General features: G+C 40.9%; 1 protein-coding gene and 1 pseudogene across 12 annotated transcripts in view; one reads left to right on the top strand and one right to left on the bottom strand.

The window, feature by feature from the left end:
- FBXL2 (F-box and leucine rich repeat protein 2) overlaps window positions 1-24,730 on the top strand; it is an 86,714-nt gene that overhangs the window by 42,370 nt on the left and 19,614 nt on the right. For 11 of the 12 annotated variants that reach the window (XR_004352099.1, XR_004352098.1, XM_032647952.1 and 8 more), the window contains 5 exons: window positions 2,365-2,459; window positions 23,626-23,694; window positions 23,795-23,890; window positions 24,113-24,239; window positions 24,373-24,447. Coding sequence is in view for 10 of the 12 variants with exons in the window: in XM_032647952.1 (XP_032503843.1) it covers window positions 2,365-2,459; window positions 23,626-23,694; window positions 23,795-23,890; window positions 24,113-24,239; window positions 24,373-24,447 (462 nt within the window). In the remaining 2 variants the exon portion in view is untranslated. The remainder of the gene's footprint in view (window positions 1-2,364; window positions 2,460-23,625; window positions 23,695-23,794; window positions 23,891-24,112; window positions 24,240-24,372; window positions 24,448-24,730) is intronic. The other variant, XM_032647959.1, reaches the window with a different exon arrangement.
- LOC116762978 lies at window positions 14,650-14,738 on the bottom strand (annotated as a pseudogene).

Here is a 24,730-nt window from a genome sequence, read left to right as displayed (position 1 = left end):
GATACGTGCGTACTATTTACAATAGCCAGGACATGGAAGCAACCTAAGTGTCCATCGACAGATGAATGGATAAAGAAGATGTGGCACATACATACAATGGAATATTACTCAGCCATAAAAAGAAACGAAACTGAGTTATTTGTAGTGAGGTGGATGGACCTAAAGACTGTCATACAAAGTGAAGTATGTCAGAAAGAGAAAACAAATACCGTTTGCTAACACGTATATATGGAATCAAAAAAAAAAAAAAAAGATTCTGAAGAACCTAAGGGCAGGACAAGAATAAAGACATAGATATAGAGAATGGACTTGAGGACACGGGGGGGGGAAGGGTAACCTGGGACAAAGTGAGAGAGTGACATTGACATATATACACTACCAAATGTAAAATACATAGCTAGTGGGAAGCAGCCGCACAGCACAGGGAAATCAGCTCGGTGCTTTGTGTCCACCTAGAGGGGTGGGATAGGGAGGGTGGGAGGGAGACGCAAGAGGGAGGGGATATGGGGACATATGTATACATATAGCTGATTCACTTTGTTGTACAGTAGAAGCTAACACAACATTGTAAAGCAATTATACTCCAATAAAGATGTTAAAAAAGTGTATATTAATATAGACATAGAGATTTATTATAAGGAATTGGGTCATGTGATTATGGAGGCTGAGAGGTCCCAAGATCTGCAGTCAGCAAGCTGGAGGCCCGGGAGAGCTGATATGTAGCTCCAGTCTGAGTCAGAAGGCCTGTGAACCAGCAGAGCCAGTGGTGTAAATTCCAGTCTGAAAGCTGGCAGATTCAAGATCCAAGAGGAGTTGATGTTTCAGTCCAAGTCCATGGGCCAGAAAAGACCAATGTCAGCAGTCAGGCAGGAGTTCTCTCTTAATCAGCCTTTTTTGTTCTATTCATGTCTTCAGTTGATTGGATGAGGCCCACCCACACTAGGGAGGGCAGTCTGCTTTACTCAGTTTACTGATTCAAGTGCTAATCTCATCCAGAAACCTTTACAGACACAGCCAGAATAATGGTTGACCAAATGTCTGGGCACCCTGTGTCGCAGTCAAGTTGACACATAAAATAAATCATAAGTTCACCCTTTGTCAACTTGGCACCCATAAGCATGTCCTTTAACCATACTTAATTTCCAAATAAAGACGATAACAAAGGTCATAATGCCACCTAATATGATACAGCTATCCAGTGTACAACCCGAAAGACACTCAGCCCTTCCTCAGAAGAGGAGGTAAAGTCCTAGAGTCAATTTCACTCTTTGGTATTCTGTGCCTTAAATACTTTGATGTAGAATTGACAGTACTTAAATACTTATGATATAAAGTCAGTACATGTTGTGTCACATGATACGGGGATAAGAGAGGGAAAAAATACATATTTGTACCACACACACATGCATTCATAATAAAATAGGGAGAAAATACTTATGACAATTATAGTCCTAATTTCTGTAACTGGTCATGTGGTCAGAATTGGTATTTATAACTACCTTCTGCTTCCCATTCTGTATTCTCTTTGTCTTCAGCAAGCACCTCAGCTGGTCGTGGTTCCTTACCTGGTAGAGTGACCCAAACCATCATTCCTGAAGCCATGAGTAGTCTCCTTGGATTGGCTTTTAGTTTTCCATTGACTTTAATCAGAGGGCATATTAATACTAAGAGATATCCTAAGGGATTTCCTGTATTCCATACATAGACTCTTCCTTATTTCAGTGTGGAGCAGTAGTCCATGTGGTTGTTGTGAATATTAAATGAGCCATAGCAGGTACAAGAAAGTGTTAAAATCATGCCTGAAAAAATAGAAGTGCTTAATCAATGTTCATCTTCTTTTTTCCTCCCCTAATGTATCTGCCAGTACCAGCCAAAGTTCCCATTTTTAAAGCAAATGTGTTTAAATAGGGGATTGCTAGGAAGAATAAGGAGTAGATTTTATGATACATCTTCAAATTTTTAGAGTGGTAATGTTTAGCTAAAATAGAATTTCTTTTTTTGAGCAACATTGTTTTAGATCTCTGTGTTCCCAGCACAGCGGTGTTCCCCAAAAGCTTGCCCTCAGAAAGCCTTGTAATTGATGGAGTAGCCATGAGCCCTGGCTAGGGAAGGCCTAACTCCAGAGTCAAGGCTTTCAAAAAATAGTGTGTGATTTAAAAAAAATACTTAATGTTTTCATTGAAAACATTTTTTCAGTGCTTGCAGCCCCTTTATACACTAGGAGCAGAAGTGGGATGTTGGAGGAATGTTCCAAAACACCTTCTATTACACCTGGAAATACATATTCAGTTCCTAAATTTCAGGTTATTTTGCTGTTAGATAAGCAGCATGAAACAAGATTTTTTCCAACTTTCTCCACTGAAGGGTCGAGTGGTGGAAAACATCTCAAAGCGATGCGGTGGATTCCTGAGGAAGCTCAGCTTGCGAGGTTGCATTGGCGTTGGAGATTCCTCCTTGAAGTAAGTCAGTCCACCGTGACTCACTCTATTGTGGCAGCTTGTAGCTGACATTTTCATCAGCAAAAATAAACCAAGCATATTATTTGCTTTTCTTCTGTTAAAATCTTTCTATGGTAATTTGCATAGAGTAGTGAGAATATCATGATTTTGGAGCCAACAGGCCTGACCTAGAAACCGAGCTCCAGTGTTGTCAGGGATGTGACCTTGGGACAAACACTTGGTTGTCAGTTCTGTCTTCTGCAAAGAGAAGGCAGTTATAGCTCTTTCATGAGAATGTCCTGGGTATCACATGAAATAACACATACGTAGTACCTGGCACATAATCATATTATGATATTAGTTCACCTCTCTTCCTTTCTTCACTTTCCCATCTTCCTAGGTTCCTTCTCATAATCGTGGCTACCTTCTTGTATAAATTATACTAATTAACAAAATAATTCTTTCAAAAAATTCCTTAGCATAACCTGGGATTTTGCTTAACCATCATGGGTTGTGATTATCACATTCATTTTATAATAGTTTATAATAGTTGGATATACCCTATGCAACCAAATGCTTGCCCACCTCTTACTGGATAGCCATTATTTATTGGAAATGTTATCACTCCACTGTTAAGGACATGTGCTTTGAGCTTTTCTGGAGACAGGACATAATTAATACCTTTATGTCTTTATCCTTGTGGCCTCTTGTATTGCTTGAGGTTGGCTAAATTAGGACACGCACTGCCCCTAGAATCTTGGAGCGGACTGCCTCTTGGAGACTTAAGCATACCACAGTATAATCAGTCACAGACCTCCAGTAAGAATGTGCAGTGTACAGTGATTTCAGACAGTAGAATTTGTAATTGAAACATCTGCACCATTGCTAAGAAAATCAATTCATAATATCAATATCTTTTAAGGATCAAAACATTCCCTCTGTGTTATGCAACACAGGGTTTTTTTTTTTTAATCAATTCAGGTCATCAGAATTTTCTGATACTTCAAAAACTTTGTAAACCAGTGGAATAGATTGATTCTGCTTTAACAGGAAGCTTAAATGTACCGAATAGGTCCTAAGACGACTTGTAATAGAGAACATAAATCTAATAGTGGTTCCATTAAAGAAACTAAAATAAATGTGAAGATATGGATTGTCAGTGAGGAATATCAAAGAAACACATTCTCATCTTGGCACTTGGAATAGAGCCAAGATGAGGAAAAAACTATCCTATAAAGTGAAACTATAACAAAACTATCCTGTAAAGCTAAGAATGTTATTGGTTTACCATAAATTTTAGAGCCGAAATCTATGTTAATATCTATATAAATTTTTAATATGTGAGGCCAGATTACTGTGAGAAATAAGGATAAGCATAATCACGGAATCATGATTCAGAGAGCCCCGGCAAGCGGGGGCTACTCTTTGTTGCGGTGCATGGGCTTCTCATTGTAGTGGCTTCTCTTGTGGAGCATGGGCTCTAGGAGCACACGCTTCAGTAGTTGTGGCTCGCAGGCTCAGTAGTTGTGGTGCACAGGCGTAGTTGTGGTGCACAGGTTTAGTTGCTCTGCGGCATGTGGGATCCGTGTCCCCTGCATTGGCAAGCAGATTCTTAACCACTGTGCCACCAGGGAAGCCCTCAATGCCTTTTAAAAAGAATTTTTATTGGCGTATATTTGGTTTAAATATAGTGTTAGTTTCAGGTGTACAGCAAAGTGATTGAGTTATACATATATTCATTCTTTTTCAGACTCTTTACCCATATAGGTTATTACAGAATAATGAGTAGAGTTCCCTGTGCTATATAGTAGGTCCTTGTTGGTTATCTATTTTATATATAGTAGTGTGTGTACGTTAATCCCAAGCTTCTAATTTATCCCTCCTCTCCACATTTCCCCTTTGGCAACCATAACTTTGTTTTTGAAATCTGTGAGTCTGTTTCTGTTTTGTAAATAAGTTCACGTATCATTTTTTTGGTTAGATTCCACATATGAGTGATACCATGTGATACTTGTCTTTGTCTGTCTTACTTCACTTAGTATGATAATCTCTAGCTCCATCCATGTTGCTGCAAATGGCTTATTTCATTCATTTTTATGGCTGCGTAATATGTCATTGTATATATGTACTACATCTTCTTTATCCATTCCTCTGTCGATGGACATTTAGGTTGCTTCCGTGTCTTGGCTATTGTAAATAGTGCTGCCATGAACATTGGGGTCCATGTATCTTTTCTAATTATGGTTTTCTCTAGATATATGCCCAGGAATGGGATTGCTGGGTCATATGGTAGCTCAATTTTTAGTTTTTTAAGGAACCTCTATACTGTTCTTCATAGTGGTTGTACCAATTTACATTCCCACCAACAGTGTAGGAGGGTTCCCTTTTCTCCATACCCTCTCCAGCATTCCTTGTTCGTAGACTTTTATTATGGCCATTCTGACCACTGTGAGGTGATACCTCGTTGAGGTTTTGATTTGCATTTCTTTGATAATTAGTGATGTGAGCATCTTTCCATGTGGTTTTTGGCCATGTATATGTCTTCTTTGGAGAAATGTCTATTTAAGTCTTCTGCGAATTTTTTGATTGTAATGTTTGTTTGTTTGTTTTATTTGTTGTTGTTGTTGTTTTTTTTGTAGTACATGGGCCTCTCACTGTTGTGGCCTCTCCCGTTGTGGAGCAACAGGCTCCGGACGCGCAGGCTCAGCGGCCATGGCTCACGGGCCCAGCCGCTCCGCGGCATGTGGGATCTTCCCGGATCAGGGCACGAACCCGTGTCCCCTGCATCAGCAGGCGGACTCTCAACCACTGTGCCACCAGGGAAGCCTTGTTTTTGTTTTAAATATTGAATTGTATGAGCTGTTTGTATATTTTGGAAATTAATCCCTTGTTGGTCACATCGTTTGCGAATTTTCACCCATTCCATAGGTGGTTTTTTTGTTTTGTTCATGGTTTCCTTTGCTATGCAAAAGCTTATAAATTTGATTAGGCCCCATTTGTTTATTTTTGCTTTTACTTTTTTTTTTTTTTTGCGGTACACGGGCCTCTAACTGTTGTGGCCTCTCCCGTTGCAGAGCACAGGCTCCGGACGTGTAGGCTCAGCAGCCATGGCTCACGGGCCTAGCCGCTCTGCGGCATGTGGGATCTTCCTGGACTGGGGCACAAACCCGTGTCCCCTGTATCAGCAGGCAGACTCTCAACCACTGCGCCACCAGGGAAGCCCTGCTTTTACTTCTTTTGCTTTGGGAAAATTATCTGAGAAAGTATTGCTACAGTTTATGTCAGAGAATGTTTTGCCTATGCTCTTTTCTAGGAATTTTATGGTGTTATGTCTTATATTTAAGTCTTTAAGCCATTTTGAGTTTATTTTTATGCATGGTGTGAGGGAGTGTTCTAACTTCACTGATTTACATGCAGCTGTCCAGCTTCCCAACACCACTTGCTGAAGAGAGTGTCTTTTCCCCATTGTATATTCTTGCCTCCTTTGTCGTAGATTAATTGACTGTGGGTATATGGGTTTACTTCTGGACTCTATTCTGTTCCAGTGATCTCTGTGTCTGTTTTTGTGCCAGTACCACACTGTTTTGATTGCTGTATCTCTGTACTATAGCCTGAAGTCTGGAAGGGTTATGCTTCTGCTTCCAGCATTGTTCTTTTTCCTCAGGATTGCTTTGGCAATTCTGCGTCTATTGTGGTTCCATATAATTTTTAGAATTATTCTAGTTCTGTGAAAAATGTCATGGGTATTTTGATAGGGATTGCATTAAATCTGTAGATTGCTTTGGGTAGTATGGCCATTTTAACAGTATTAATTCTTCCAATCCAAGAGCGTGGGATATCTTTCCATTTCTTTGAATTATCTTCAGTTTCCTTTATTAATGTTTTATAGTTTTCAGCGTATAGGTTTTTCACCTTCTTGGCCAAGTTTATTCCTAGGTTTTTTTTTTGATGCAATTTTAAATGGAATTTTTTTAGTTTACTTTCTCTTTTTGGTATTTCATTGTTAGTGTAAAGAAATGCAGCAGATTTCTGTATATTTACCTTGTATCCTGCTACCTTGCTGAATTCATTTATTAGTTCTAATAGTTTTTATGTGGCGACTTTAAGCTTCTCTACATAGAGCATCATGTCATCTGCAAATAGTGATGGTTTTACCTCTTCCACTCCAATTTGGATACCTTTTGTTTCTTGTCTCATTGCTGTGGCTAGGACTTCCAATACTATGTTGAGTAGAAGTGAGAGTGGGCATCCTTGTCTTGTTCCTGAATTTAGCAAGAAGTCTTTCAGCTTTTCACCATTAAGTATTATGTTGGCTGTGGGTTTGTCCTAAATGGTCTTTATTTTGTTGAGATATGTTCCCCGTATACCCACTTTGGTAAGAGTGTTTTATCATGAATGATGCTGAATTTTGCCAAATGCTTTTTCTGCATCTTTTGAGATGATCATGTGGCTTTTGTCTTTTGTTGATGTGGTGTATCACGTTGATTGATTTGCATATGTTGAACCATCTTTGTAACTCTGGAATGAATCCAACTTGATCATGGTATATAATCCTTTTTATGTGTTGTTGGATTTGGTTTGCTAATATCTTGTTGAGGATTTTTGCATCTATATTCATCAAAGATACTGGCCTGTAATTTTCTTGCGTAGTTGTTGAATTTGTTGGCATCTAACTGTTCATAGTATTCTCTTATGATTTTTTATATTTATGTGGTATCAGTTGTTATTTCTCCTCTTTCATTTCTTATTTTGTTTATTTGGGTCCACTCTTTTTCTTCTTGGTGACTGGCTAGAGTTTTATTGATTTTTTTTTTTTTTTTTTTGCAGTATGCGGGCCTCTCACTGTTGTGGCCTCTCCCGTTGCGGAGCACAGGCTCCAGACGCGCAGGCTCAGCGGCCATGGCTCACGGGCCCAGCCGCTCCGCGGCATGTGGGATCTTCCCCAACCGGGGCACGAACCCGTGTCCCCTGCATCGGCAGGCGGACTCTCAACCACTGCGCCACCAGGGAAGCCCAGTTTTATTGATTTTTAAAATATCTTCTCAAAAATCTAGCTCTTGGTTTTATTGATCTTTTCTATTTCTTAAAAAAAAATTTTTTCCCTTGTGATGAGAACTCTTTTTAAAAAAATTTATTCATATTTATTTTGGCTGTGCTGGGTCTTAGTTGTGGCATGCGGACTCCTAGTTGCGGCATGCGGACTCTTAGTTGCAGCATGCATGTGGGATCTAGTTCCCCATCCAGGGATCAGACCCAGGCCCCCTGCATTAGGAGTGTGGAGCCTTAACCACTGGACCACCAGGGAAGTCCCTGATCTTTTCTATTTCTTAAAAAATCTGTATTGTATTTATTTCCTCTCTGATCTTTGTTATTTCCTTCCTTCTTCTGGCTTTGGGTTTTTGTCTGTTCTTTTTTTTTTTTTTTTTTTTGGGGTACGCGGGCCTGTCACTGCTGTGGCCTCTCCCGTTGCGGAGCACAGGCTCAGCGGCCATGGCTCACGGGCCCAGCTGCTCCGCAGCATGTGGGATCTTCCCGGACCGGGGCACGAAACCCGCGTCCCCTGCATCAGCAGGCGGACCCTCAACCACTGCGCCACCAGGGAAGCCCTTGTCTGTTCTTTTAAAAATTCTTTTAGGTGGTAGTTTAGTTTGCTTATGTGAGATTTTTTTTTGTTTCTTGAGGAAGGCCTATATTACTATGAACTTCCCTCTTAGAACTGCTTTTGCTGTGTCGCATAGATTTTGTAGGTTGTGCTTTCATTTTCTTTTGTCTCAAGGTATTTTCTGATTTCTTTATCTTATTGTTGACCCACTTTTTTTTAGTAGCATGTCATTTAATCTCCATGTATTTGTTCATTTATTTTTTCTTTCAGTGGTTGATTTCTAGTTTCTGGTTGTGGTCAGAAAAGATGCTTGAAATAATTTCTATCTTCTTAAATTTGTTGAGGCTTTTATTGGTGACCTAGTATGTAATCTATCCTAGAGAATATTCCATGCACACTTGAAAAGAATGTGTATTCCTTTGGGGGGGTGTGTGTGTAGTATCCTGTAGATATCAATTAAGTTCTGTTCTGTTGTGTTATTTAGGACCTCTGTTTCCTTACTGATTTTCTGTCTGGATGGTCTGTCCATTGATGTCCAGGGTGTTAAAGTCTCTTACTATTATTGTATTATTGTCCATTTCTCCCCTTATGTCAGTTAGTATTTTATGTATTTAGGTGCTCCTGTGTTGGGTACATTTATGTTAAAGAGTGTAATATCTTCTTGTATTGAACCCTTTATCATTATATAATGTCCTTCTTTGTCTTTCTTTATGGCCTTTGTTTTAAAGTCTATTTTGTTTGAAATGAGTATGCTGCCCTCACTTTCTTGTCGTTTCCATTTGTATGAAATATTTTTCCATCCCCTCACTTTCACTCTGTGTGTGTCTTTTGCCCTGAAGTGAGTCTCTTGTAGGCAGCGTATTGTAGGTTCTTACATTTTATCCAATCTGCCACTGTATGTCTTTTGATTGGAGCATTTAGCCCATTGACATTTAAAGTAATTATTAACAGGTATGTATTTATTGCCATTTTAATTCCTGTTTTCCAGTTTTTGTAGTTCTTCTTTGTTCATTTCTTTTGTGGTTTTATGTTCTTTTGTAGCATGCATGAGTTCCTTTCTTTTTGTTTTTTTTCGAATCTCCTGTATATTTTTGATTTGTGTTTACCCTGGAGTTCAAGTATGCTGACCCATAACTATATCTACTTGCTTTAAACTAATAGTCATACAAGTTCAAACACATTCTAAAAGATTTACTTTTTAATTTTAATTTAATTTTTTTGGCTGCGCCGTGCAGCATGCGGGATCTTAGTTCCTGGACCAGGGATCGAACCTGTGCGCCCTGGCTTGGAAGTGTGGAGTCCTAACAACTGGACCGCCAGGGAATTCCCAAGATTTACATTTTTATACTCCCCTCCCCCACATTTTGTGATTTCGATGTCCTATTTTACATCTTCATGCTTATTCTTTTACTATTTATTGTATTTATAATTGCTTCTACAAAGCAATTGATTGTTTTTTAATCTATGTACTAATCTATTTAAGTGATCTTCAATCTTTTTGTATATTTGCCTTTCCTATTGTGATTTTCTCTTTCGTATAGCTTTCTTGCTTCTCTATTTAGAGAAGATCCTTTATAATATTTCTTTTAGAGTAGGCTTAGTATTGTGAATTCTTTCAGTTTTTGCTTGTCTGGGAAATTCTGTATCTCTCCTTCTATTCTAAATGATAAACTTGGTCAGTAGAGTATCCTAGGTTGCAGGTTTTTCCCTTTCAGGATTTTGAATATATCATGCCATTCCCTTCTGGCCTGCAATGTTTCTGCTAGAAATCAACTGATAGCCTTATGGGGGTTCCTTTGTAAATGACTCTTTATTTTTCTCTTGCTATCTTTAGAATCCTCTGTTTAACTTTTGCCATTTTAATTATATGTATTGGTGTGGGTCTGTTTGGGTCCATCTTGTTTGGGACCCTCTGTGCTTTCTAGATATCTGTTTCCTTCTTTAGGTTTGGGAAGTTTTCAGCCATAATTTCTTTCTTTCTTTTTTTTAATTGAAGTATAGTTGATTTACAATGTGCCAATCTCTGCTGTACAGCAAGGTAACTCAGTTATACATACATATATATGTATGTATATATATATATTTTAATATTCTTTTTTTAAAATATTCTTTTCTGTTATGGTTTATCCCAGGAGATTGGATATAGTTCCCTGTGCTATACAGTAGGACCTTGTTGTTTATCCATTCTAAGTGTAATAGTTTGCATCTACCAACCCCACATTTCCAGTCCATCCCTCTCCCTCTCCCCCTCCCCCTCCCCATCCCCCTTGGCAACCACAAGTCTGATCTCTATGTCTGTGAGTCTGTTTCTGTTTTATAGATAGGTTCATTTGTGCCACATTTTAGATTCCACATATAAGTGATATCATATGGTATTTGTTTTTCTGACTTACTTCACTTAGTATGATAATCTCTAGTTACATCTATGTTGCTGCAAATGGCATTATTTCATTCTTTTTTATGGCTGAGTAGTAGTCCATTGTCTATATGTACCATGTCTTCTTTAGCCATTCATCTGTTGATGGACATTTAGGTTGTTTCCATGTCTTGGCTATTGTGAATAATGCTGCTATGAATATAGGGGTGCATGTGCCTTTTTGAATTATAGTTTTCTGTGGGTATGCCCAGGAGTAGGATTGCTGGATCATATGGTAATTTGATTTTTAGTTTTCTGAGGAACCTCCATACTGTTTTCCATAGTGGCTGCCCCAACTTACATTCCCACCGACAGTGTAAGAGGGTTCCCTTTCTCCACACCCTCTCCACCATTATCTACAAATAACACCATTTGTTATTTGTAGACTTTTTAATGATGGCCATTCTGACTGGTGTGAGGTGGTACCTCATTGTAGTTTTGATTTTCATTTCTCTAATAATTTGTGATGTTGAGCATCTTTTCATGTGCCTGCTAGCCATCTGTATGTCTTCTTTGGAGAAATGTCTGTTAAGGTCTACTGCCTATTTTTTGATTAGGTTGTTTGTTTTTTTTGTTGTTAAGTGTATGAGCTGTTGTATATTTTGGAGATTAAGCCCTTGATGATTGCATCATTTGCAAATATTTTCTCCCATTCTGTAGGTTTTCTTTTTTTTTTTTTTTTTTTTTTCTGTGCTAAAGCTTGTAAGTTTGATTCAGTCCCATTTGTTTATTTTTGTTTTTATTTCTATCGCCTTGCAAGACTGACCTAAGAAAACATTTATGTCAGAGAATGTTTTGCTTATGCTCTTGGTGAGCCTGGCCAGAAGTTTTATGGTGTCATGTCTTATGTTTAAATCTTTAAGGCATTTTGAGTTTATTTTTGTGCATAGTATGAGGGTGTGTTCTAACTTCATTGATTTACGTTCACCTGTCTAACTTTCCCAGCACCACTTGCTGAAGAGACTTGCTTTTTCACATTTTATATTCTTGCCTCCTTTGTCAAAGATTAATTGGCCATAGGTGTGTGGATTTATTTCTGGTTTCTCTGTTCCATTGATCCATATGTCTGTTTTTATACCAGTACCACGCTGTTTTGATTACTATAGCTTTGTAGTATAGTCTGAAGTCTGGGAGAGGTATGCCTCCTGCCTTTTTTTTTTTCTTTCCCCCTCAGGATTGCTTTGGCAATTCTGGGTCTTTTATGGTTCCATATAAATTTTTGGATCATTTGTTTAGTTCTGTGAAAAATGTCATTGGTAATTTGATAGGGATTGCATTAAATCTGTAAATTACTTTGGGTAGTATGGCCATTTTAACAATATTTATTCTTCCAGTCCAAGAACATAGGATATCTTCCATTTCTTTGAATCCTCTTTAATTTTCTTTATTATGTTTTATAGTTCTCAGTGTATAAGTTTTATATAGTTCTCAGTGTATAAGTCTTTCACCTCCTTGGTCAAATTTATTCCTAGGTATTTTTTTTTTTTGGTGTGATTTTAAAAGGTATTTTTTTTTTACATTCCCTTTCTGATATTTCATTGTTAGTGTAAAGAAATGCAACCGATTTCTGAGTGGTAATGTTGTATCCTGCTACTTTGCTGAATTCATTTATTAGATCTAGTAGTTTTTGTGTGGAGTCTTTAGGGTTTTCTATATATAGTATCATGTCATCTGCATATAGTGACAATTTTACCTCTTCCCTTCGAATTTGGATACTTTTTGTTTCATCTTCTTGTCTGATTGCTGTGGCTAGGGCTTCCATTACTATGCTGAATAGAAGTGGTAAGAGTGGGCATCCTGGTTCCAGATTTTAGCAGGAAGACTATCAGCTTTTCACTGTTGAGTATTATATTGGCTGTGGGTTTGTCATAAATAGCTTTTATTATGTTGAGATATGTTCCTTGTATACCCACTTTGGTAAGAGTTTTGTTTTTTAAAATATTTATTTATTTATTTTTGGCCGTGTTGGGTCTTTGTTGCTGTGCGCGGGCTTTCTCTAGTTGTGGCAAGCGGGGAGTATTCTTTGTTGCAGTGCGTGGGCTTCTCATTGTGGTGGCTTCTCTCATTGTGGAGCATGGGCTCAAGGCACGTGGGCTTCAGTAGTTGTGGCACGCGGGCTCAATGGTTGTGGCTCACAGGCTCTAGAGCACAGGCTCAGTAGTTGTGGCACATGGGCTTAGCTGCTCTGCAGCATGTGGGATCTTGGCGGACCAGGGATTGAACCCGTGTCCCCTTCACTGGCAGGTGGATTCTCAACGACTGCACCACCAGGGAAGCCCCTGGTAAGAGTTTTTATCATGAATGGATGTTGAATTTTGTCAAATGCTTTTTCCTCATCTATTGAGATGATCATGTGGTTTCTGATTTTTTTTGTTGCTGTTAATGTGTATTACATTGATTGATTTGCATATGTTGAACCATCCTTGTGAACTTGGGGTGAATCCCACTTGGTTGTGGTGTATGATTTTTTGTGTGTGTTGTTGAATTCGGTTTGCTAATATTTTGTTGAGGATTTTTTCTTTTTTGGTGATACCTTTGTCTGGTTTTGGTATCAGGGTGATGGCTTCATCACAAGTTTTTGGGAGTGTTCCCTCCTCTTAAATCTTTTCAAAGAGTTTGAGAAGAATTGGTATAAATTCTTCTTTGTATGTTTGGTAGAATTTGCCTGTGAAGCCATCTGGTCCTGGACTTTCCTTTTTAGTGAGGTGTTTTTTTTTTATTACAGATTCTATTTCAGTCCTAGTGATTGGTCTGTTCAAATTATCTGTTTCTTCTTGATTACATTTTTATGGGCTGTATGTTTCTAGAAAGTTGTCCATTTCTTCTAGGTTGTCAAATTTATTGGCATATAATTGTTCATAGTATTCTCTTATGAGTTTTTTGTACTTCTGAAGTGTCAGTCGAGCTTTCTTCTTTTTCATTTGTTATTTTGTTTATTTGAGTTCTCTCTCTTTTCTTCTTGGTGAGCCTGGCCAGAGGTTTGTTAATTTTGTTTACCCATTCAAAGAACCAGTTCTTGGTTTTATTGATTTTTTTAATCTATATTTTATTTCCTCCCTGATCTTTATTATTTCCTTCTTTCTGCTGACTTTACGTTTTGTTTGTTCTTCTTTTTCTAATTCTTTTAGGTGGTAGGTTAGGTTGTTTATTTTAGATTTTTCTTGTTTTTTGAGGAAGGCCTGTATCTCTATGAATTTCCCTCTAATAACTGCTTTTCCTGCATCCCACAGATTTTGTGTGGTTGTGTTTTTATTGTCATTTGTCTCAAGGTATTTTAATTTCCTTTTTGATTTCCTTGTTGATCCATTGGTTTTTTAGTAGCATGTTGTTTAGTCTCCATGTAATCATTTTTTTCTCATTTCTTTTCCTGTGGTTGATTTCTTTTCTTTCTTTTTTTTGTTTTTTTGAGGTTAATTTGTACCTTTATTTGCCAGTATAATTTAACTACAGTGGCCTGCAAACTGTTCTGATCTAAAAAATACATTTTACATCACAATCCAACAAACACACATACATGTATAATATGTATACTTAAAAGTGAAAGAAATGTTTTGCCAAAAAGGTCTACCCTGAGTGTTAATTTTTTTTGAGACTTTGTTTTAACACAGTTTTGGTTTACAACAAAATTGACAGGAAGGTACAGAAATTCCCCATATACCCAGTCCCCTCACATGCATAGCCATTATCAACAGAGTGGTACTTTTTTTAAAAAAAAAAAAAACAGGGATGAACTGCATTGACACATCATACCCACCAAAGTCCACAGTTCACCTTAGGGTTCACTTTAATGAAGTGAATAATGTTGCACATTCTATTTTGGACAAAAAGTATAATGACATATATCCATCATTATAATGTCATTCAAAGTATTTTCACTGCTCATAAAAACTTATACGCTTTGTGTATTCATCTCCCCTTTCTCCCAAACTCCTGGCGACTGTTGATCTTTTTATTGTCTCCATAGTTTTGCCTTTTCCAGAATGGCATATAGTTCGAATCTATTGTTCTTTTTTCTTTCGCCTTGAAAAGAGAGGTTCAAAGCCTTTATGTTTATAAGACCACTCGTGACCTGCCCATACATGAACCACGGCTCTAGGTGGCAAACTCCCCCACTAAATACTGTAGCTTTTCTTCCAGTATTGAGCCCTGTCCCACTGGTCCTGCCCAGCAGCCACATGGAGGTGCAGGGGAACACATGTTTGGTATTTGTTCATAGGAAGGCCACAAGTTTTGTGCCCCTTGTCACAATGAAACCTGTGGTTGATTTCTAGTTTCATGCCATTGTGGTCAGAGAAGAGTCTTGAAATAATTTTTTTCTTTTTTTTTTAAGGGTGAGAGGCTTGTCTTTTTTTTTTTAAAATATACATTTATTTATTTATTTATTTATTTGGTTGTGTCGGGTCTTGGTTGTGGCAGGCGGACTCCTTAGTTGTGGCTCACCAGCTCCTTAGCTGCGGCACATGGGCTCCTTAGTTGTAGCACGCAAACTCTTAGTTGCGCCACGCATGTGGGATCTAGTTCCTGGACCAGTGATTGAACCCAGGCCCCCTGCATTGGGAGTGTGGAGTCTTAACCACTGCGCCACCAGGGAAGTCCCTTGAAATAATTTCTATACTCTTAAATCTGTTGAGGTTAGTTTTGTGCCTTAGTATGTGGTCAGTCCATATGCACTTGAAAAGAATGTGCTCTGTTTTTTGTTTGTTTTTGGATGTAATGTCCTGAAAATATCAATTAAGTCTGTTTGTTCTGTTCTATCATTTAGGACTTCTGTTGTCTTATTGATTTTCTGTCTAGAAGATCTGTCCATTGATATGAGTGGGGTGTTAAAGTCTCCTACTGTTATTGAATTCCTGTCAGTTTCTCCTTTTATGTATGTTAGTATTTGTTTTATGTATTTGTATGCTCCTATATTAGGTGCATATATGTTGATGAGTGTAAAATCCTCTTCTTGTGTTGGTCCTTTTATCAGCATGGAGTGTCCTTCCTTATTTTTCTTTATAGCCTTTGCTTTAAAGTCTATTTTGTCTGATATGAATATTGTAACTCCCTCTTGCTTGTTATTTCCGTTTGCATGAAATATCTTTTTCCATCCTCTCACTTTTTTTTTTGCGGTACGCGGGCCTCTCACTGTTGTGGCCTCTCCCGTTGTGGAGCACAGGCTCTGGACGCGCAGGCCCAGTGGCCATGGCTCATGGGCCTAGCTGCTCCGCGGCATGTAGGATCTTCCTGGACCGGGGCACGAACCCATGTTCCCTGCATCAGCAGGCGAACTCTCAACCACTGCACCACCAGGGAAGCCCATGCTGTCTGCTGTTTTGATTGGGTAATTTCCATTATTCTATCTTCCAGATCACTTATTCTTTCCTCTGCATTATTTATTCTGCCATTCAGTGCCTTTAGCTCAGTTTTCATCTTGGCAAATGAGTTTTCTAATTTTTCTTGGCTCCTCCTCATAGTTTCTAGTTCCTTTTAACAGTAATGTGCATTTCTGTCAGTAGCCTTTCTTGATTCCTTCAGTATTTTCATTTGCTCCTTTTTGAACTCAGTGTCTATTAGACTGAAGAGGTCTGTTTCATTGTTTGTTCCTTCAGGGGAATTCTCTGGGTCTTTTAACTGGGAATCGTTCCTCTCCTTCATTTTGCTTATATTTCTCTTACTTTGTGAGTTCAGGAGAAACAATTATCTACTGTAGTCACGGAGGGCTGTTTATATGCAGGAGCATCCCTGCATAGCTTGTGTAGGTTCAGTATTTTTTTGCTTTGAGGGCTGTTTTTGGTTTGGATGCTTGCTGTCTCTTTCCTCCACATGTGCTGGTTGTTATCCCCTTGATAGGGGGTGTGCAGGTGCATGTTCCATTCATGCTTCCAGGAAGGCAGGGACAGTGCTTGGCTCTTGGTCACGGGACCCTTGGTGGCAGCGGTGGCGGGCTGCGTTCGCTCCTAGGGAGGGGAGGGCAGTGGTTGGCACTGGGTTGCGGTACCCTCAGCGGTGGTTGTGGTTGCTCCCAGGGAGTTGGGGGCAGGAGTTGGTGCCTGGTCACAGGACCCTCTGTGGCAGCGGCGGTCTGCGCCTGCCTCTGGGGTCTGAGATGGCAGTGCGGTGGCTCACACCAGCCCCTGGAGCTCGTGTAGGTGGTGCCCTGCTGCCTGAGGCGCTCATGGAGCGCCTGCCCTTTGAGTGCCCCCCAACAGTTGTGCCCTGCCTCTCTGGTGGGCCCAGGCCTCCTCCCATACTCCATTGGTTGTGTCTCACCACACCCTAGCCCCCTCAGGGTGTCTTCATGCAGCCAGCCCCAGTCCTCTCCTCCAGATTTGACCTCCGAAGCCTGAGCCTCTGCACCCAGCCTCTCCTGCCCCAGCAGATGAGCGTCTCAGGCCAGGGAGTGCTGGGCGGCACTGACCTTCTGCGCAGGTCTCTCTCCGCTTTGCCTTCTGCAAACCAATTGCTGCGTTCTTCTCCAAGGCTCTGAAGCTCCCCCTCTGTCCCAGCTGATCTCAGTGAAGGGACTTCCCAGTGTGTGGAAACCTTTCCTCTTTCACAGCTCCCTCCCAGGGGTGCAGGTCGCGTCTCGATTTTTTCTCTCTCTCTTTTTTTTCTTTTGCCTTACCCAGGTACATGGGGAGTTTCTTGCCTTTTTGGAAGTCTGAGGTCTTCTGCCAGCGTTCAGTAGATGTTCTGTGAGAACTGTTCCACATGTAGATGTATTTGTGGGAGAAGGTGAGCTCCATGTCCTACTCCTCCAACATCTTGATCCAATCTCCCATAATTTCTTTAAATACATTTTCCATCCCCCTCTCTTTCTTTTCTCCTTCCAGAACCCCTATTATGTGTAGGTTGACATGCTTTATATTATCCCATAGATCTCGTATGTTGCTTTCAGTTTTTTTCATTTGTCTTTCTGTCTGCTCTTCTATTGGGTGATTTCCATTATTCTGTTTTCCAGAGCACTTATTTATTCTTCTGTGTCTTTTAGTCTGCTCTCCATTGTTTCTAGATTGGTTTTTCTCAGCAATTGTCTACTTTTGAGTGGTTCATCTTTATAGTTTCTAGTTCCTTGTTACAGTGACCTTGCTATATATTTCTATTGCTAATCCTTCTTGATTCCTTTGTCTTTTTTATTATCTCCTTTTTGAACTTGGGGTCTAGTAGACATTACTTGTTCTTTCAGGAGATTTCTGTCACTGTTTAATTGGTAGTAGTTCCTCTGCTTTTTCATTTTACTTAACTTTCTTTGTCTCTATGAATTTAGGAGAAACATCTACTGTGGTTTTGAAGGGCTGTTTTTATGTGGGAGCATCAGTGTGTAGACAGTTTGTGTCCAGTGTTTTTGGTGTGAGGGCTGGTTTGGGTATGGATGCCAGCCACATCTTTACTCAGAGTGTGCTGGGTGGTATACCCTTGATAGGGTACAAATACAGATAGGGGCTGTGTTTGGTGGTGTAGGGTATTGAGCTTGTGCTGGATGTGAGGCGGGGCTTTCTGTTTGCTGCATCATTGTCACTACCCTGTCGAGGGCAGGGTCTGCTCCCCGGATGTTGGAGTAGAAGCTCTGAGGGTCAGGTTTGATCAGGCTCCATTGTCCTTGAGGGCATGTCCTGCGCCAAAGGAGCTTATTGCTGAAGCAGGTGAGGCCTGTGTGGTCACAGCAAACCTGTGTAGGCATCGGCAGTCCCGCTCTGAAGCAGCCCAAGGTTGCATCCCTTTCTCTGTTGTGTTTATCCCAGATCTAGCGCAAGGCCATGGTGTGGAGTAGGCTGGGGCTTGGGGCCAGGGCACTGTGGCTGCAGGAACTGAGGTGGCTGTGCTGCCACCTGAGATCTGGGCTGCCTCTGTGGTAGTCTTCTCACGGGACCTGCCTGCCCCAGGTCTAGGGCTAAGCTAGAGGTGGAGCCCTTGGGTGGAGTCAGTGCTCTTGCTGGAGAATGAAATGCTGCCCCCGCTGCCCGGGGCCTGTCTGCCTGGGATGCAGCACTTAGCTGCTGCACACGCTCGTGGTGCTCCCCCGTGTGCACACATGCAGGGTCTGCCGCAGCTAGGCCCGCTGCCCTGTGTGGATGTTGACAGTGGTCTCTGCCGCTCTGCCTGGATCACACCCTAGGTGTGTGTCTGCATAGCGAGACTGAATCTTTGCCCAGATCTCACACCAGTCTGTGGCGTGGAGTGAGCAGGGCCGAGGTGTTCGCCCCTTCAGGTTGGGAAGTGCAGCAAGGCAGCAGCCGCCAGTGCAAGGCTCTCTCCGCCCTGTTAGCAAGCCAGGACGTGCACACTCCTCACAAGTAGAGACTAGGCTACCCCAGCCCTTCTGTGCCTCAGTGGATGGATTCCCAGCAGGCAAGGGGGCTTGTCTTCTTTTGCAAGACCCCAGGCCTGGGATGCCCAGATGGTGAGTCGACTTGCTCCCTCCCCAGGGCAAGGGCCCACCAGCGTACACTTTCTCTTCCTTTCAGATCCTTCCCAGGGGTGCAGATCCTGACCTGATGCCCTCCCCCCACCCTGTGCCCCCTGCCTTTTTTTTTTGTCCTACCCAGTTACATGGAGATTTTTCTTGCAGCTTTGGTTGTTTAGGAGTTGTGCCAGTTTCTAGTTCGTTTTCTGTGAGAATTTTTCCGCATGTAGACGTATTTTTGATGTGTTCATGGGGGGAGATGAGCTCCACATCCTCCTACTCTGTTATCTTGATCCCCCTTCTTCCTACATTGGTTGATGTTTGAATGTTAAACCAACCTTCCACCCTTCAGATAAGTCCCTCTTGAGTTGTCATGTACTGTATTTTTAACATGTTGGATCCTGTTTGCTAAAATTTTGTTAAAATTTTTTACCTCTGTGTTTGTGAGGGATATTGTTCTGTGGTTTACTTTTCTTGTGATATTTTTGTCTGGTTTAGGTATCAAGGTACTACTGGCCTTATAGAATGAGTTGAAATGTGTTTTCTCCTCTTCACTTTTTTTGGAAAAGTTTATGTAGAATTTGTATTGTTTTTCTTAAATGTTTGGTAGAATTCACCATTGAGGCCAGCTGGGCCTGCATGTTTCTTTTGTGAAAGGGTTTTAACTGCAAATTCTATTTTTCTAATATATATAGAACTGTCCAGGTTTTCTTTTCCTTCTTGAGTAAGCTTTGGTGTAGTTTTTACCTTTCAAAGATTTTGTCCATTACACCTAAGTTCTAGAACTTTTGGCATAAAGTTGTGAGTAATACCCTCTTACTATCATTTTAATATCTGTAACATCTGTAGTGAAAGCTCCTCTCTTTATTCTTGATTTGGGTAATTTTGTTTGTTTGGTTTTTTGTTTTTGCTTTTACTATATGAAAGTAGTTGTCACGTCTAATAAAAATCACAATGATTGTATAGTGCCTATTGCAATATATATATTCTTTGAATTTTTTACTGACATTGATGCCAATTTTTAAAGAGTAAAGATGAGTAAATTTCTCTGATATTGGTAATTTTTGTCTTTTTTTCCTGGTCAGTCTACCTAGGGGTTTATTAATTTTATTGATATTCTCAAAGAACCAACTTTGGATGTCATTGATTTTTTTCATTGTTTTTATGTTTTCTACTTCATTGATTTCTTCTCTGGTCTCTATTATTTACTTTATTTTGGGTTTCATGTCTTTTTTTTTCTAGTTTCTTAATGTGGAAGCTCCTTCTTGTAACATATATATATATTTTTTTAAATTAATTATTTTTGGCTGCATTGGGTCTTCATTGCTGCGCACAGGCTTTTCTCTAGTTGCAGCGAGTGGGGGCTACTCTTCATTGCAGTGCGTGGGCCTCTCACTGCGGTGGCTTCTCTGGTGGAGCACGGGCTCTAGGTGCACACACTTCAGTAGTTATGGTGTGTGGGCTCAGTAGTTGTGGCTTGCAGGCTCTAGAGCACAGGCTCAGTAGTTGTGGCTCGCGGGCTTAGTTGCTCCACAGCATGTGGGATCTTCCTGGACCAGGGCTCAAACCCGTGTCCCCTGCATTGGCAGGCGGACTCTCAACCACTGCACCACCAGGGAAGCCCATAGGTTGAGTATTTTTTATGATTACATTTTATATCTTTTTTTTTTTTTGCGTAGTAGCTATAACTCATTATTTTGTAATCTTAGTGGTTACTTTTGAGTTTATATTATAGATTTTAAAGTGATTTTAATCAATCCTAAAATTATATTACATCTTTTTTTTTTTTTTTGCGGTACGCGGGCCTCTCACTGCCGGGGCCTCTCCCGTTGCGGAGCACAGGCTCCGGACGCGCAGGCTCAGCGGCCATGGCTCACGGGCCCAGCCGCTCCGCGGCATGTGGGATCTTCCCGGACCGGGGCACGAACCCGTGTCCCCTGCATCGGCAGGCGGACTCTCTACCACTGCGCCACCAGGGAAGCCCCTATATTACATCTTACTTCCATTTTCCTTTGCTCAACCTTCATGCTGTTATTGCCATACACTTTAAAATTCCAAATATGGTATGAAATCCACACTAGATTGTTAGTATTTTTGTTTTAACAGTCAATTTTTTTATCATTATTATTATTTTTTGTGGTACGTGGGCCTCTCACTGTTGTGGCCTCTCCTGTTGCGGAGCACAGGCTCCGGACGTGCAGGCTCAGCGGTCATGGCTTACGGGCCCAGCCGCTCTGCGGCATGTGGGATCTTCCCGGACTGGGGCACGAACCCGCGTCCCCTGCATCGGCAGGCGGACTCTCAACCACTGTGCCACCAGGGAAATCCAACAGTCAATTATTTTTAAAGAGATTTAAATAATTAAAAAATTGGCTCTCTATACTCAAGTGGTTACTATTTCCAGTATCCTTCATTTCTTTGTGTAGACACAAATTTTCTTATGTCATTTTTTTTTTTCTGCTTGGAGAATATTCTTTAAGATTTCTTGCACTGCATATCTGATGAATTTTTTAAGGACTTATGCCTGAAAAAATCTGTATTTTCCCTTCAGTTTTGAAAAATATTTTTGCTGAATATAGAATTCTGTGTTGAGTTTTTTGTTTTCAGTATTTTAAAGATGCTGCTCCTCTGTTTTCTTTTCTGTTATCGGTGAGAAATCTTCTATCACCCTTATTTTATTCCTCTGCATTAGGCATATCTTTTTTCTCTGGGTGCTTTTAATGTTTTTTTCTGTCACTGGTTTTGACCAATTTGGTTAAGCTATGCCTTGGTGGATTTTCCTTCATGTTTCTTGTGTTTGGAATTTTTTGAGTTTCTTGGACTTGTAGGTTTATAACTGTCTTGTCATAAAACTTTTGACCTTTATTTCTTCAGATTTCTTCCCCCCCGCCCCACTCTCCCATTCTTTAGGGACCCCACTTGCATGTTCATTAGGTTGTTTGAAGCTGTCCCACAGTTCTTTCATGCTCTCTTCTTTTTTTCTTGTTTTCTTTCCATATTTCATTCTGGATACTTTCTCCTGCTGTGTCTTTAAGTTCACTAATCTTTTCTTCCTCAATGTCTCATCTGCTGTTAATCCCATCCAGTAAATTTTCATCTCAGCCATTGTGGTTTTCATATTTAAAAGTTTAATTTGTATCTTTGTATATCTTTCATGTCTCTATATAACGTGTTTAATAAACATAACATGTTTAATAAACAGATGTTTAATGTAACATCTTCACTCTAGCTTCATAGAACTGTATTCTACAGAACATAGTTATGATAACTTTTAATGCCTTTGTCTGCTATTTCTAGTTTCTGGGTCAGCTTTGATAGATTGAATTTCCTCCTCATTATGGATATATTTTTCCCTCTTCTTTGAATGGGTGGTAATTTTTTGTTCAGTGCCAGACATTGTGAATGTTACTTTGGGTGCAGAATATTTTTGTATTCCTATAAATATACTTGAGTTTTGTTCTGAGATGCAGTTGAGTTACTTGGATGTAGTTCCTTTGAGATCTTTTTTTTTTTTTTAATTTGTTGGGTTGGACCAAAGCAGTGGTTAGTCTAGGGATAATTGTACTCCACTCCTGAAGCAAGACGCTTCTCAGTACGCTACCCAGTGCCCCACAAATTATGACATTTGTCACTGTTGTCTGGTGGGAATGGGTACTTACTATTCACGGCCCTGGGTGAGCTCTGGCTGCTGTCCCCTCTGATGCTGCTTGTTGAGTCTTTCCCTGGCTTTGGGTAACTTCCTCACATGCACACTCTGACTAGTACTCGACTGAATTCCTGAGGGGAACGCTCCGCAGATCTCTGACATTTTCTCCATTCTTGTACTCTTCTCTGATACCTCTGATTGCCTTGCTCAGACTTTTGGCTCCATATCCTCAGCTCAGGGAGTCCACCAGGCTCCAGCTGAGTTCCCTTTCCCTGTACCGTAGCAGAGCAGAAGTAACAGGTAAGAGTGACATCTGGTTTGAGGCCAGGTTTTGGAGACTTAGGGGTATGCATGGAAGCATCAGGATTCAGTCCTATAAGATACTGCAGAAGCCATATTTCAGGAAAATGCAGATGACCTGAGCCAGTCCTTGCTGAATATGTTAAGGAATAAGTGGTGAGTAAGGGATGTTTAATTTTCTGCTCTGGCCTTGCTGCCAGCCCACAAATCATTGAGGACATCACCCTTCATGGCTCAGTGTCCTCATCAGTAAATGATGGTTCTTGATACTGATCAATTACTGACCCTGTCGGTGGCCGGAGATGGCTTCTCCAGAAGGGCCCTGGGGTAACCAAGTGACAGCATGGCACAAGACTCAAGCCCCCTTGCTGCCAGCTGATTTTTCTACAGAGGAGAAGGAACAGGGAGCCAGACCTCTACTCTCAGATGACCGCCAAAATCTGAGTGAAGAAGAGTTTCAACTGATGTGTAGTCAGTCTAGGGCTTTGCTTTCCAAAGTGGTGTCCCCAGAGTAGCAGCACTAGTATCGCTCGGGAGCTTCTTAGAAATGCAGACCACCAAGCAATTTGCCTGGATCTACCATCAGATTCTGCGCTATGAGAAGAACCTCAGTTGTTTCAGGTGCTCATCAGAGTTTGAAGAACACTGGTAGCTGTAGTCAACAATTATATATTATACACTTAAAAACTTGTTAAGAGGGTAGATCTCACGTTAAGTATCCTTTCCACAATAAAATAAAAATTTGAAGAGCATTGTTCTAAATGTAAATGGTTATACATGCCCTCTAGTGGCTGCCTAGCAACTTGCAGGGAGTTTTAAAATGTTTTCTCATTTTAGGACCTTTGCACAGAACTGCAGAAACATTGAACATTTAAACCTCAATGGGTGCACAAAAATCACTGACAGGTAAGTAGTGGAAATTACTTTGGTGACTGGTTGGCCGTGGGAAGAGTGAGGGGAGAGAAAGGTGGTTGAAAATACCTTTAGTGCATCTGATTTTTTTCAGCACGTGTTACAGCCTTAGCAGATTCTGTTCCAAGCTGAAACATCTGGATCTGACTTCCTGTGTGTCCATTACAAACAGCTCCTTAAAGGGGATCAGGTAAGAGTACCTGTTGTTAGTGGTCATGAGAAATACCCAAAGCTCTGAGCATTTTGGTGTGTCTGAAACCTTTCTCACGGTCCCATTGGAGCAGGAAGTGGGCGACTCGGGTTACAGAGGTCTCTCTCCCCTGAACTGCCTGTGGGCTACTAAGCTCAGAGTTGGTCCTAAAGTCTCCGTGGGATGGACTGCACATGTGTGGTTTTGTTTCCTGTTCTCCAGTGAGGGCTGTCGGCACCTGGAGTACCTGAACCTGTCATGGTGTGATCAGATCACGAAGGATGGCATCGAGGCCCTGGTGCGGGGTTGTCGCGGCCTGAGAGCCCTGCTGCTGAGGGGCTGCACGCAGGTACCGGGAGTCCTCACGGCCTGGCTTGTCTAACGTGTATCTAATGTTAGGTGTGCGCACGTGATTATGGAACCTGTGCCCCACTGTCCCCTCACCTGGTTCCATCTCTTTTTTGTTTTCTCCATTCACTCAGCTAGAAGACGAAGCTCTGAAACACATTCAGAATTACTGCCATGAGCTTGTGAGCCTCAACCTACAGTCCTGCTCAGTAAGTAACATGCCTTTTACGTGAGCTCCCTCCTGTTCCTGTTCCCTCCGTCAGGAACCTGCTGGGGCCCTGCTGGGAAGCAGCCCAGGCAGGTGGGAGGATTGCCACACCCTTATGTCACATCCTGTGTCCTTATGTGATCTCCCAGTTTCCCACAGAATGGAAGAACAGCAATCTAAACAAAAAGGCCAATACAAAGCCATGGGCACTTCCCCTAAAAACAGCATAGATCAGGGTCTTGGTTTATTTTAAGACATCAGGAATGCTGTGAACTAGTCATTAA

This window comes from Phocoena sinus, chromosome 11 (genome assembly GCF_008692025.1).
Source record: "Phocoena sinus isolate mPhoSin1 chromosome 11, mPhoSin1.pri, whole genome shotgun sequence".
Lineage (NCBI taxonomy): Eukaryota > Metazoa > Chordata > Mammalia > Artiodactyla > Phocoenidae > Phocoena > Phocoena sinus.
This window is presented reverse-complemented; position numbering and strand designations above follow the sequence as displayed.